Source organism: Typopeltis vanoorti, chromosome 6 (genome assembly GCF_054136105.1).
Source record: "Typopeltis vanoorti isolate ZY-2024b chromosome 6, IOZ_Tvanoo_1.0, whole genome shotgun sequence".
Classification (NCBI taxonomy): domain Eukaryota; kingdom Metazoa; phylum Arthropoda; class Arachnida; order Uropygi; family Thelyphonidae; genus Typopeltis; species Typopeltis vanoorti.
In genome coordinates this window covers 3967578-3982816 of record NC_143554.1, presented here as the reverse complement: position 1 = coordinate 3982816, position 15239 = coordinate 3967578, and the positions used below count along the sequence as shown (strand labels likewise).

The following is a 15239-nucleotide window of genomic DNA, read 5'->3' as shown; positions in this document are numbered from 1 at the left end:
TGGAACAATTCATTTGTTCGCTGATGATGCAAAGTTGGGTAGGGCAATAGTGAATGCAGAAGATATCAAAATCTTGCAGGATGACTTGGATAGATTGGAGTTCTGGGCTAAGGAGAATGGATGTCAATTTAATGTGACAAAATTTAAGGTTATGCATTTTGGGGTGAAAAGATTAGCAGCAGTATACCACATGGGTGGAACGGTACTAAAGGAGATTGATGAGGCCAGGGACTTGGGAGTGTTGGTGGATAGAGAGATGAAGTTTAGGGGGCACATTGCAAAAGTAGCTAAATCAGCTCATCAACTCACTTGGTTGTTGAAAAATACCTTGACGAGCAGAGACAAGCAAGTTATCGTACCTCTGTACCGAGCCTTGATAAGACCTCATCTCGACTACTGTGCTCAGATTTGGTCACCTAGGTTCCTTCTTGATGGGGAGGAGGTTGAGAGGATCCAGAGGCGAGTGACTAAGATGATAGCAGGTCTGTGGAATGAACCTTATGAGAACAGCTTGAAGATTTGTGGGTTGCAGAAATTAGTTAATAGGCAGAAAAGGGGGGGGGGTATGATCGAGACATTCAAATTGCTAAAGGGTTTCTATAGGATTAATTCAGAGGATATTTTTGAGATCACGACTGGTGGTTGGAGAACTAGGGGACACCTATGGAAGCTGGGAAAGAGTGTGGTTAGCAGGGGTGTTAGAGCTGGGCTCTTTACTTTGGTAAATGAGTGGAATAAGCTGCCAGAGTCTGTTGTGGATGCTATGATGGTGAACGAGTTCAAGACAAGGTATGATAGATACTGTGAGAATGTCGTATTGTTGTGTGGACGGGATATTTAGGGCCTCCTTCGATCAGTCTAAGGACTCCCTGGAGTCGCCCGAAATAATAATATATGTAGGGACGAGATGACAAAATGAGCAATGCTAGGTGGAATCCGAACACTTGTGAGACGAGCGTATGTCCGTCCGAGTCCATTTCGCTGCCGATCGTCAAGAATAAGTCGTTCTCATCAAAAGTATTCAAGGCCGTTACTGCGCCTGCGAGATCCACGCTTTTCCCCCTCTCCAATTGATTTTAAGGCCAGCAGTCCAATAATGTATTCACGATTCTTCCCTTAGCGAGGTTGCTGCCGAATTAAAAAACGTAGAATGTGCTGTAAGTTCGTCGTTTCACTGACTCATCAAGATAATATCGCAACTTCAGTTCAGCATCTGCAAATCCATTTTTCCATCGGAACACTTAAAAGGATCAAATTAAAAATTGAAAAGCATTTCACTCCTCCGATTCCATACAAACAATCTTGTGGTAATAATAATAATAATAATAATAATAATAATAATAATAATAGAGTAAAGCACTTACCCCATCCGATGACGTAATACACCTTGAAGGGCGCGTCGTGTTGAAACACGGACACGGTGATGCTGTTATGAAGCACCAGTCCCTCGACGAACATCCAGTAGATGGAGGCCATCGCGGCGTACATCTTCAACGCCAAGAGCAGTTTGCACAGCCACGTCTGCGGGGAAAAAAAAGCAGAAGAAAAGTTAACCCTCTGGGGAGGGGATTAAATGTCAATAATTTCAGGTTTCTCGATTCAGTAGAATCCCCTTCTTGTTTGACCTTGTAATTGAACCTTTGCGATCCATTAAGGAAGCGGAATGCTTAACAAATTCTTTCTTTCTCATTTGTCTTTTTAAAGTGAAATCCGAGCTGCTTTATTATTTCCGAGTGAAATGAATCGAAACCAGGTCGGGTGAATCCAGCAAAAATAGTTTCCAAAACGAAAAATTATATCGCCATCACTCCCGAGTTCGCAAGCTCCTCGTGGTTCTTGAATATTCTGTTTTTAAAGAGTCCTCGCATTCAGAAATATCCCGTAAAATTTTATAGTGAGGGAAAGGGAAGTTTAAATATTTCTCGCTGTTGTATCGCGAAGGATGCCCCAGACACGCACTGAAAAAGGGATAAGAGAGAGACGCGCATCTCAATGGATATCCAATAAAAGACGGCAAATGGAAATATTTCAATACTTCCACTTGGGACACAAAGGAAGTTGTTTTCTTTTATTAGAAAAGCAAGAATACGACGAAACAAGCCACTTTATTTATGTTCTCAAATCTAAAAGTGGTCCTTTTAAAAGTAAGACTTCTTAAAACGTCTCTTTCAACGAACATCGTAAGCCGATTCCAAAAAAATCCCATCGGAATCCTTCGAGTGACGAACAGTCGTCGGGTTGCTGCGTGTTATGCTAAACTTTCTTTATGGACATCGCGAAAAACATCTCAGTGCCGGAATATTCTTACAATCAATCAGATTCATGGCTTACTTTACGGACTGTTCGAAACACGTTTTTGCCCCGCAGGGTGAGAGTGCTTTTCGTCCCAGAGCGGCGCAGCGATGAAAAAGCACCCTTAGCATAAAGCGAATGAAGAAGAAAGCAAACAGTTAAAATATTTATTATAAGGCGGAGATTATTCCTTGCCGCCACATCCCTTTTCGTGTCAATTCACGTGATGTTCATAGAGGAGCACAACACCTTTCACCGCCACTGCATCAACGGAACTCCAGCGATCGCAAAAAGCATGAATGAAAGTCGTGGGCAACGCGGAAGGAGTTTCGACCCAATGGTTCTGACCCGGTCTCAACGATTAATTCTTCTGGGCCGTTAATCTTAAAGTAAACGTGGGGGGGGGGTGTTGATAAGTACCTCCGTGATGCAATCGGAACAGCGCCCTTCGACTGGAAAAGGCTGAAGTTCGATTTTCGTCGTGACGGGAGGATTGTGGTTTTTTAACTGAAGGCCAGTTAGCCGATCTCATGCGGAGGTAGCGGGGATTTTTGTTTCTCCCGCTTACAGACAAATCGACCACGAGAACACACGCAAGTTACATACTGAAATATTATTTGTGGCGAGTGACAGATGGTATTGACGGTAGTCTCGTTGTGGTGCAATCGGGAATTAAGTCATAAGGAAAATGGCGAGATGTAGCGGAGTTGATCCGAGTCCTTGGACGCGTCTCATTGTAATAATAATAAAATAATAATAATAATAATAATTAAAATGCGTCCTTGAAATAGGCACATTCTTATTTCACAATTCAGAAATAAGAAGAGAACACTCGTGGATCATCCCTTTCTTGTAGATTATTTGTTTTAATGTTTCCAGAGAACTTCGCAAAACACCCCCTTTCATTGCACGTGCAAGAATTTTACTAAAAATAACGTTCAGAAGTAGCCACGATCAGTTTTCGTAAAGCTTCACCAATGCAGAATTGAGTTCCCACATCCTGATGCGTAGTCCACCATCTTACCAATCGGAGGACTCCGACTGCAGGGAAGCGAAGGCAAGTACTCAGACCAAGTTTTGTTACCCCCACGGAAGATCCGCGGTTCGATCTGAAGCCATTTCGACTTCACTGAGGTATCTTGGGGTGGGGATCTAAATGATCAGGGTGTATCACAACGACTGTTTTGAGGACACACGTAATGATGCGGCATGGATCGGGTTGCAGTGATGGAGATACGACTGTATTTGATGTTCTGGACAACAGGCCGTCTGTTTGTCCATGTCCTACACTGCGGCACTTTTTTGGTACAACATGTCGCAAAGCAGCGAATGTAAACACGTGGTTTGAAGAGAATGCCACGAGACTGCAATGAAATGTATCGCCCAGGTCTGAACTGAACAAGCATCTGAATTACCACACACCTCTTCTGTCCACACTACGGTTTTCTTCAGGTTTTATCACGAATGCCACACCATCCGCGTCGGTATTTATGCCTGTCCTCTTCCAAAACGACTTTCTGTTACTAACGTAGAATAGCACGGAGATTATGGATAAATTATGGATCCAATCCATAATTTAGCCAGTGACTGTACTCGCAACATTTTTCACTTGACAACCTTGCCGTGCTCGTATATTCTGAACTCCTCAAGCACTTAAACTTCTCTGATCTCCGCCATACTTCAGTCAATGACAACTCCTCAACAGCAGCATTCTCTCAAGAAACACAATCCCGTCTCATTAATTTCATGCAATAAACGACCTCACATCCTCAACACTCAGATCTCCACGCAAGATCTTTTTGGATTCATTCCTCCTCCGATGAGCACATCGCATTCGCAGCCTCTTCTGCATCATCCCAAATGCTAGCTGTGCTTTTCCACCCTCAAGATTCTCACCACTACATCTAACAGTGCGTAAGTTCCGAGCCGTCCACATTTTTCTCTCGTATGGGATGGTGCACGAAAACCCTCTGTAATGCTTGGTGCAGTCGAAGAGAGGTAGATTGCCGACCTCTTCCTCTCGTGCAGGACTCGCTCCGCCCACTTTCTCCTCTAACAGCATTCACGTTTTTTTTAAATTAAACTTTTTTTACAAAAGTAAAGATTCTCAAATTTCAATGTTGCTTCCCCCCCCCCCCTTTCTACTTGAGATCAAGTTTCGATAAGGGGTCGTCTCTTTGAGACATCGCAGCAAGCTATGAATTGCAGTCAAGAAAAATCATCACTGGCTGGAACTGCAGATTAACTTGCGGTGACTTCTTGGAGGGAAGGATCCCCATGTTGCGAATTTCTGTTCACTTAACTGAAATACGCAGCAGTACTTAAGAGTGGCTACTGGAAGCCAATAAAACTAATCCCCCTCGTGGCTACTTCTTCAATAGGTCACTCGAAGGGTCAGGTTTCCGCAATGAACTTGTAATGCACAGAAAAATGTCATTCCATTCGACCACCTCCTCTGAAGTACGACAAAATTTCATCACCGTTGGCTAACAAGGAGACCCTCATTGCGAAGATATTCAAACTGCAGGGCAGGAGGGAGCTTGAATTCTTCGTTCTTAGCACGGTTCACCTCACTCCCACATCATCGACTTAGAAGCACATTTTTATTTTGAGAGGAACCCGTGGCAGAGTATAATTATTAAAAACAACACGCAAGTCCGCAGTAATAACTTTAATAAATAAGGTACCACTGAAGATGTACTATTAGTTTCAGTATGAAATACCTTATTTATTAATTAAAGTTATTACTGCGGACTTGCGTGTTCTTCTTTAATAATTGGGAAGCACATTTCACGAAGCTCGTATTTTGGCTGCTTGAAACGAGGAGTTGTTTTGGTAAATCGCAAACATTCTTCAGCTATTCTTGGCTCTTCGAAGCACCAAGATGGTTTCAAATTAACCACGTTGAAGCTGGTTCAAAGGAAACGCCTCAGTTGATACTTTCAAAAACAAATTTGGATTCGATTAAAAAACCCTCTTTACATCCCAGCTGCACCTTTCGTTCCGTCTCTAATTCTGTCCTTTCACATCTCGATTATTTTCCTCGAACATGTGCAGACTCTTCCTTCTCATACTTCTTCACAGAAGACTTTTCTCCTGCATTGCCAAGCACTTAACACTCGTGCCTGTCGATCTGCTAATCAACAAAATCAACGAAAGTTTATCCAAGAGGGCCAAAGTCTTGTAAATTATCCCTTTCCTAAACAGTCCAGCGGATTAAATCGATCCCTCGAATGATCACTAGAATTTGGCGAGAAGCCCCATAGGGTGTTCTGGTACAGGGAGAACAATGGAATTAGTAAGGATTACAAAAGTTGGGTTAAGATGTTGGGATGCTTAGAATAATCTCCAATGTTCTCAGTGTTCATTAAGGCCACTAACAATTTTTTAAACTTCCAACGGGTAAGAAAATCAAATAAGTTAAGCAAACCCATCTTTGCATCAAAAATCGTCTCCAAAACTCAGTTGGGATTTCGACTTCAAGAATAATAAATAAAGATGAAAGACCGGAAGAACGTATCAAACTAAATCCATGGGTGAGCAAAAAAGGAGAGGACAGTCTCAGAGGTTACTGGGAGAGAGAGAGAGGGGAGATACTTACGGGGTCTATTTCAGGATCATGCCGAAGGTAATGAAGGCTGTGGAAGGTTAGCAAAGTGTGTTTTGAGAGAGGAAATCCTGCATTGTCCATATGAGAGCGAGTCCCTCAAAACGCATTCAATCTTCGCTTCAAGAAGGACGGATTCAAAGACGATTTTTCTCCGGGGAAGTGATTGCGGCAAGGACATTCTTAGAAGATGCAGAATGCTTGGGACAAGGAATTCAGAACAGATATTACCAGGGACAGATTGTTACGATCTCAAAAGGTATCGTAAGAAACGAGGGTGAACACTGCAAGCTGCTTTATGTCGATTCCTCCATGAAAGGTTGGGAACCGCAGCACATGTGGCGGATAAGGATTATGCGGGAAGTCTGCTGTAGGGACCAAACGAGGAAGTTTTCAACCCCTTCAGCAGGGCCGTACTTATGCACAAGCTCTGACTGGAGAACCAAAAATTAGAACCAGTTTAAGGGCCCCAAACAACGAGGGAGGATCCCCAGAGCACTCCAGCGCCTCGGAAAAAGTGCAAGTACGGCCCTGCACTTCAGACCTCCAGTAAGTGGTGTCACACCGGACGATGAAACTCATCTCCCAACTAAAGGCAGTCAAATTTCTCTTTAAACTCCACCCGACGTGAATGAATTCAAAGCAAGATTCGATAAATCCAGGACGGAATGTCGGTCTGGTTGCAGGGAGTTTGGTTCTCCACCCAGAACAGGTTGCGGTTTAACTCCGCTGCGGGTGTGGGTGGTTAGTGAATATCTTTGGTGGGGGTTTTTACAGTCCTACGCAAGACTACCATCTTGCTTGTTAGAGGCCAAAGTTAGATCTCCAGAGCGAGGTTTCTTGATGATGTAATCGCTTGCATTGCCATTGTACTAACACATCGGAGGTTTACAACCTTCCATGCGAGATTACCGAAAGGAAACGCTGCGGAAGTCGGTGATGGCAACTCAACGGAAGCCCGAAAATGACGCTCGGATTAAAAAAAAAAATCTTCCTTTCCTGAGGTATACGAACTTGCAAATGAGTACGCATGACACGTGCTGGTCATAATTACTACCAGCAAGTATTTGTTTTGTTTGTTTTTTTCCCCGCATCATATAAATATCTTGTTGAAAAAACTTAATATACAATTCTTGGCACGCGATGACCCGTCTAAATCAATCGATTCGAATTTGGCGAAAAGGACTTTCTCGCTGTACGATGTCATAAAGGACGCTTTAACGTTGGGCATCCCGCAATGGAGTTATCCTCGTTAATCTGACGTGGGTCGGGTGTCAAAGTGCGTCTTTCCTTAAAATTTGGTACCCTTTAAATTTCGAAAGCATGTTTAGAGAATTGTTTGGGCTATTCGTTGTTTTTCGCTTTATTTTTACATTTCGAGTTCGCATAATTCAATCGAGTCCCCGTAGTGCTTCGCGCTTTTCGACATGAAGACCATCCCATCCTAATGCGCATTCCGCTTTGGCAGCTGTCTTTTGCTCGCGGTGTGCGCTGAAATATTGCGAGTGACAGGGAAAAACAAACTCCTCGAAGCAAAGATAAGAAGTTGGCTATTTCAAGGTTTCTCAAACGTCAGCACACTTTCGACTAAGAGGCTGCCCGTGACTGCAGCGAACCCGAAACACTGACGTTTATCAGCGTTCTCTTTCGATTCTCCTAATGAAACTAAATCGCGGACGTACGCGGCCACAGGAGGCATCTTTTCATAACCGACAGAAGTGCACGTGCAGTGCTGCTGCATCGCAAACGCATCAAAAGCAAATCGATGCATCAACTGGAAAATCGTTACGAGAGAAAAATAAAAAATAAACTTAATAAAAAAATCAAACATTGGAGAGTGAGGGGTCAACATTTACGATTGAAAGTTCCCTGTACTCCTGCGCATACATCCCCTGCGTATCTTAACTCCCTCCATCGTTCTGTTCCGCTAGAAAAGCACCAAAAACTTCTCGCAATGCTTGAAATTCTCTTTAAAACCGAAGCATCTGCTCCACCCGATGGCGTGTAACAATTCTGGCTCGAGTTAAATATGTGGACGTGATTTGTTTGTCTAAAAATATTGCCGCCTATGAATTCCGATAAGCATCGAATCAAGCTCACATTTCGTTGCCCCCCCCCCCCATTTTTCGAGAAGCAGATATTTCTAGCGAAGCCCTCCCTTGTTTTTCCCGATATCACCACAACTGCCGAAGTTGCTGCAACCAACGAAGCGATTCCAACGTAATAAATACATCTCGCTGGTGACGAGATTCTCAACTCCTACTTCATCTTGCAATGTTCAATGCGATCCGTCTCTCCACCCTTATTCGGTCCTCCAACTGACTGGTTTTCCAGTGTTTCGTTTCCATTTCTTGCAATCCATTTCTAGTTGTAAGACGCACTTTTTCGTTTGCGAATTTCTTCATTTCTGATTTTATTTTCCCGCAGTTTCCTTGGGAGTTTTGTTTTTCGAGTTAAAACGGGTCGAATTCTTCTCATTAAAACTGCTTGGACTTTTATTTCTATTATTCGTATTTAAAATTCTCGTCTCGTTCGCTTACTTTTCTGTTTATTTCTAGCTTACACCCGATTGGTTGCCTGCTAATCACGGGTGTTTCGGTCTTTTCTATTGATACTTGCATGTCATCGTTTTGATAACCCGTCGCCACGAAATGCTTCTCCTTGTAAAGCATCTTCTGCGTTGTCAATCACGACGGTAAATTAGATTTATAATTTTTATTTCATTCGACTCCTTATCTTTCATTACATCCATTGAACGAGAGGACTTAACGAGTCGCTGCGTCTAACTGCTTTGGTTTCATTTATTATACAATTATTGAGTCAATATCTTTGATAAACTTCTCTGTATTTTCCTTTTCTCCATTATTTTACAAATTTCTAATTTTTGGTTTTGCTATCGAATGTTTCGTGTCGTCCATAAAACCCAAAACCGGAGTGCCCTTTTCCAATGCTTTTTCTTTTAGTATTTCGCTGTAAGATACTGCGCATGATCTTCTCCATCTAAAAGCTTCTGCTTTAATACGAAGGATTCGTTTGTCATTTCAGCAAGTTTTGCACAAATTTTCTAGGTGGTGGTTGGTAACAGATCGATCCTTCTAATTATTTGGATCTGTTTTCTCTCTCTTTTAATAAAACAAATGGCACCGTGATATTTATCTCATATCAATAACCGAAATATTTATTTTCCTCCATATTTTAACTTATCCTGTACTTGGCCTATTCCAACTATTTTTCTAAGTTTTTTTTCAAAATGTTTTCTGTTTGTGGCAATCTTATTCCTGCGTTCATCATCTTGCATGTTTTAAGGTAACATCGTTTTTCGTCATATTCGTACAATTTTGCGCGATGTTGTTCCCAACGTTCTTGTTAAGGGTGTTTTTATGTATTCTCACAATCCTTTCCCTTCTTTCGTTTCTAATTAATCCCCCTAATTGCTTTTTGGGCCATAAAAGTCGTGTTCAAGCTGTTCTGAATAGTTGTCCCAGAATTCGCGTTTCATTTTTGAAGCTTTTGGACCTCTGACTTTTCTTCATTTACCTGCGTAGCCTAGCCCATCTCAAAATCTGTAAATATTTTTCTTTTTCGGGTTCAGGGGGAGAAGAGCTGAGAGTTCAGATGTGAAAAACGAAGGAAAGCCAACTGAATGCTCGTTTCGCTGGCTTTCCTGGCACCCCCAAATCGTAGTTATCCAACCAGTGTTGATGAACCGCAATGCAGTATTGGAAGCAAGAATGACAACATCCCTTGGCAAGAACTTGGTGACAGATGGGCTCCACCATTACAGCTGATGCCGTTTATTAACCTGGATGCTTACTAAGTGTTGCGCGAGTTCGTGAAATATACATCGAAAGAAACGTGACGACATTGATATTACGGTACTTACCACTTCTCGGAAAGCCGTTTCCACACACTCGAACAACACGGGCAGAGGGATGATGATGAGCAGAACCGTGTGAAGGACCAGAGAAATGACCAGATTCCGGTGCACCTGGATCCGCGAGCACTGGAGAGACCTGCAAAAGGCAAGAATCCAAGTTGAGGAAAGTCTTCCAGAAGATAATCTTGAGTTCACAAAAGATTGAGGATCTCACGGACATTTTCACACGAACGTTCGCATAAAAGTAAGTTATAAATCGCTTTAACCAAACCAACTCTCTTATGAAACCAAACGCAACCGGTGTAACTGTTTCTGCTCCGCAGTGAACACGAAGGCATTCTCTTTTGATGCGATGAAAATGAACTCGGCATGAAATGGCGTCTACAAAAGAGAAACTCAGCGGAACAATAAAAAGAACATTTTCATTTTCTGCAAGTATCAACGGATGCACGTTGGAAAGGGTCGCCTTTCTCGGTGCCTTCAAACAGACAGCAAATCGATGTTAATGATCAAAACGCGACCAAGAAAGCCGAGGAAGTGGTTCTTGTGCACTAACGCAACGTTCCATCAAAAATCACTTTTAAAAACCAACGAACTGGATGAGCTGCCATCGACAGCCTTCTTCATTCCGTTTAAGTGCCAAACAGCTTTGTGGCTGCTGTCAGTTGCGAACGAATGCAGAGGGCGCTAGTTTGCCTTTCTCTCATTTCCGACCCTCTCAAATGCTGTTCATTGCTGTAACTAAATGACTACACAAGAAAAATAATTCTGAGCTACAGGCACTGGGATTTCGTATTGATTCATCAGGTCACAAATCCAACAAACGAAGGACCCTCTTGTTTCCTTTTCGGATGGAAACTTCATTCCAGGGAAAAGGGGGGGGGGGTTCGTTTTGAATAAGAAACTGCCGATTTGTGTGCGGCAAATTAGGGAACACCTTATCGACATAGCGAAACCAAGTGGGGGTGAGAGGGAAAGGGGCGGAGAACAAACATTCTTCCGAGTGTTCCATGAAATAATTTGACAAGAGTGGTGACAAGGGATGGGGAGACAACGACGCAACTTTCCGCCTGCTTGCATGGAATTCATTCGAACACTGTTCACCGGATGCACGCGAATCAACCAACGGAAGCTGAACGAATCATACTCTCAAGTTGCTTTAACTTTTTTTTTAAGTAATTCCAATTTTAAGTAATTTTTAAGTAATGTCAGCAAAGAGAAGCATTCGCTTGATCTTCAAGTAGAGGAAAACAGACGTCGAAGCAAATTGTTTGATTATTTAAGGTAAAATTTAATTCTTCTGATTTTAAACAGAAGTCTTGAGGAGCATTTGTGAACACTAAGAACTGGTGAGGAAGATCAGGGACGGGTGGTGAGTCCATTCGACCCATTTTTTAAAGGTCAACGGAAAAACTATGCCTCTGATGCTTCTTTTCTTTCAATTCCTCCTCTGAAATCAGATCATTGCGGGTACAAGAAACCAGCCTCTGCAAGGTCGTCGTCTTGCTACGATCTTAAAGAGGCTCTACATGATTGACCAAGGCTAACTCCATTGTGATTAAGGGCCGTCATTGTGAATGATCGACTTCGTCAACGGGACGAAATAACAGCGAATTCTACCCCCGAGAAGCTCACAGTCGTCTGGGATGGAAAACATCGTTCCTCACCATTCTAAGTAAGCCAATCATGCAATTGAGGGCACTTCTGCGGTGGGGATTTATTTCAATGCAATCGGACGAGTTCTACGCTTTTAGCGAGTCTTCTTCCCAGGTAAGTCTGACGTGCTCGAGTAAAAACGAAGTCTGCGGCCAAATCAAGTCCAAAAGTTGCTCCCGTTCGTGACTAGAATATAAAATTGCGTTCTGCTTGCACAGAAGGCAACACAAACGTCTTTCTGAGAGGACGAATGCAGCAGATTCAGTCCTAGGCTTTCTGCAGCTATTTAAAGTCGTCAGGACTGATCAGGCTGTTGCAACACCGTCGACGCAACATTAAATTTCTGAGGAATTGCAGAAATCTGAGGACAGAAATCTCGACTGCATTCTTCCTCTCAGAAAGACGTTTGCGTCGCCTTCTGCGTACGCAACAAAAATACGAGGGATTCGGCAAGAAAGGAACAGCAATAAGCTCGATCGCACTATTCTCTTGGCAAGGGTTGCCTTCATTTTACAGAGAGAGAACGAGAAATTGGTGTACAGCGCGATTGCAGTCGCCATTCACTGCCGAACGAAGAATTAATTGTCTGTTAAGTCTCACACATTCATGAGGGGAATCAGTTTTCTTAGAAGCTTCAAATACATCATCGGAAGGAAATGTCTGAACGTAACTCCGATTACAAAACGTTTCCCGTCTGTTACGGCAAATTATTTAGAGTTAATGATTCGACCTCGGGCTGCTTAAGTACTTCAACTAGCGGGATATTCACACTCGGCATCGACTCGCACAGAAGCCAATGAGTTTCAAAACAGGAACTAAGTTAAATGTTGCTTCCTGACGAGCACACTGTCTGATTCCCCCCCCCACACACACACACGCATACCTCAATACCTCCGTACAAACCTGTCACGAAAGAAAGCGTATTCTAATGAGAAGCAAAATGTTAAGCGCAACTTGGAAAGACGTTCCGAGCGCGAGTTGGAGCAGCTTCGTAGGAAACGAGGACGCAAAAAGATAAGACAATTATCTTGAAGCTAAAAATCTGAGACGCACCGGCCTCACAGATAAGACGCGATGGGGGTTGTCGCTCTTTTATCCAGTTAGCGTCCCGAATGGACAAGAAGAAGGCCTTAAGTAGGCGTTTTAAAGCGAGTTGTCTGCTTTTATTAAACGGGCATCGGCAAGAAAAGAAGTCGGCTGCTTGGCGAAGACCCTCAGAAAAATCAAGACGACTCCATTCTTCTCTTTATTATTTTTCACCGAATGCTCTCCGAGAAAACGAAGCAAAATTGAATTTGGGCTTCTCTGAAATGCAGAAAACGAGGCGGTCCACTTGGATGAATCCCCCTCGCATCCCATCTACTTACGAGGATTATGACTTGGCGACATTCGACTAAAAACATGAAGGAACTCGTAGGGACGCTGCGCGTGGGAGAGAATTTCTTAGGTTTGTTTCCAGTAAAAATCTGACGACAATAAACGGAGGAATCTGTCATTCAGATATTCCCCGGAGCGGGGAGGGGCAGTTTTCGACGTGTTTCACTCATGTCAACCCACCAGTCTCATTTTCAAACAATCAGCAGTTAATCCAATTTGCAGTTCAGCTCAGCGGAACACCCACTAAGGCTAGGGGGTGTTTTTCTCTTCCTTTCTTTCGCCACTGCAGGAAACTGACTAACCGCTTTTCGCTTGAAGTTAATCTCATTGTAAATGGGAATTCGAAACGGAAGAGAGGCTTCACTGCATTACAGCCAAGCTTTGCGTGAAAGGCATAATTCTCATTGCACAATCAACTGAGAGAATACAAATAATTCCGTTTTCAGTGCAGTCAACAGAAAGAAACCACTCTTACTGACCTATCCCAACATTTTTAAATAACTTTAACTGAAGCTTGGCTGTAATGCAGTGAAGCCTCTCTTCCGTTTCAGGAAGCAAACCAATCTGAATTTTAAATTAACGTCTTCTAAACCCCCCCTCCCCCAATATAACATCCCCATTCTTATCATAATCATTTCTCACTTTCAACTCTTTCCCAGTCTTTCTCTCGTTGAACCCCAAAGTGATTCCAAATCAAGTAATGCCATCAGCAGGCTTTTTCTAAATCCCCAGCGTCGGTCTTTCCATCATTTCCCTAAGAAAAGAACCCAAATCAAGGTGATCTTGGTTTTCTAAAACCAAACCGCTCCTCTCTTAGACCTTCCCCTATTCTACCTCTTATTTCCCTTCCGTACACATTTGCACAGTGACACAATAATAATATTCCTTTTATAGTGACGGCATTCTCTTCTTGCGCCTCCTTTGAACCGCTTCGGGCATCGCCTTCTTTCTCCCCATCAATCTAAAAATATCGCACTCACTTCTGAGCTACCAGAAGCTCTGATTAATTCAACAGGTAAATTATCTCATCCCCCCAAGGGAAATTTCCCCATTCATTTTCTTCAATAATTCCCTAACCTCTATCATGCTTATTTCCTTCTCTCTCTCATCTATATTCATTCCAGGCTTTCCTCCATTTTTGGTAGCTCATTCATAACGAACAATCTTATGATCCTCCATTCTTTTCTATTCTTTGAACTTCTGAAATGCTTTATTTTATTTTTTATTATTATTTTTAGCATAACTGCGTTTTTAACTCTCGTCCTCCGAGATTGCTTCCTTTCCATTTCGGCTCTCCCTGTTTTGACCTCGCGTCTCGATACGGTTGTGCAATCCTTCGGAGACGGTCATTGTATGGCGCGTTGACACATCGATTTCTGATGATTGCGTTATCTCGAGAGAAAAGAGAAGCAACGTTAGGAAAACAGACGGGTAACAGCAATGGGGTGGTCGAAATGCAAGGCCGAGATTACAAGCGCTTAAAATGATGTTCAAATCATAGAAAACGAAACATGCGGAGCAGGTGGACATGAAAACGATTCACTGCGTTTCACTCGCGTTCCATCAGACACGAAAAGGTGAACTAAGCGTCCCTAAAGAGGAACTTTGTTTATTCGCGATGCCGAGTCTCGCATCTTTTGCGCCACATTCGTAAAGAACCTTCCCTGCGCAAATAAAAATAAGAGGCGCAAAAAAGGAAAATGTCAAAGTTGAATTTCCTTGTTGTGAAGGGACGAAAGCGTTGCTTTAGTTCGAGTGAGAACGCTGCGAATTCTACAAAATGTCGCCTCTTCTCGGTTTTGTATAACCCGCAGTTACCGCAACGCCAGCTTTATTTTGATGTTTGCTTTTATTTCGATTTTCGGACGAAGCAACTCAAGCTGCGAGGCCAGTGGATGTTGACCGCGTGGGTTCTATTGGTCGGTCTGCTTTCCGGGATTAAAAACTCTCCCACCTCAGTCTGAAACCGGCCCACCTTCCGATGAAAAGCTCCAATGAAGGTTCTTCGAACCCAGGTCTTTCCAAAGATGTGATGCACGTGGTAGAATCCAAGCCTCTCCTCCTCCTAAAACACCCTTATTTGGTACCGGACTTGTTCGGTAATAAAACCCCTTCAAATCCCTCCCTCGAATTATCAATTTCAGAACGAACCGCTTTCTCAGTTGCCTCGCGCATTAAAAGGATCGGTGAGGAGAAGCAAACCTCATTTCTGAGGTTTGTCTTCTCCTCACGCGTCGTCACTTTATTTTCGATTTTGCAAACAATAAGATGGGGAGAGTCGCAGAACGCGCCGACTTCCATCAAAACAAACAATTTCGAAATGCCAATTAGAACCAGAATGAGCGATTTGGTTAAGTTTCGAAAATGTCGATCTTCCCACGCAGTTTCCGCTTCCTAAGTGACGTCCACTTGAATGATCGCTGGACGGAC

General features: G+C 43.0%; 1 protein-coding gene across 2 annotated transcripts in view; it reads right to left on the bottom strand.

The window, feature by feature from the left end:
- The window catches only part of LOC150105254 (corticotropin-releasing hormone receptor 1-like), a 120860-nt gene that overhangs the window by 27068 nt on the left and 78553 nt on the right, over positions 1-15239 (bottom strand). For both annotated transcript variants that reach the window (XM_090394650.1, XM_090394651.1), the window contains exons 5-6: positions 9783-9912; positions 1365-1521 (exon numbers count right to left, since the gene is read on the bottom strand). In XM_090394650.1, coding sequence (XP_090250776.1) covers positions 1365-1521; positions 9783-9912 — 287 coding nt within the window. The remainder of the gene's footprint in view (positions 1-1364; positions 1522-9782; positions 9913-15239) is intronic.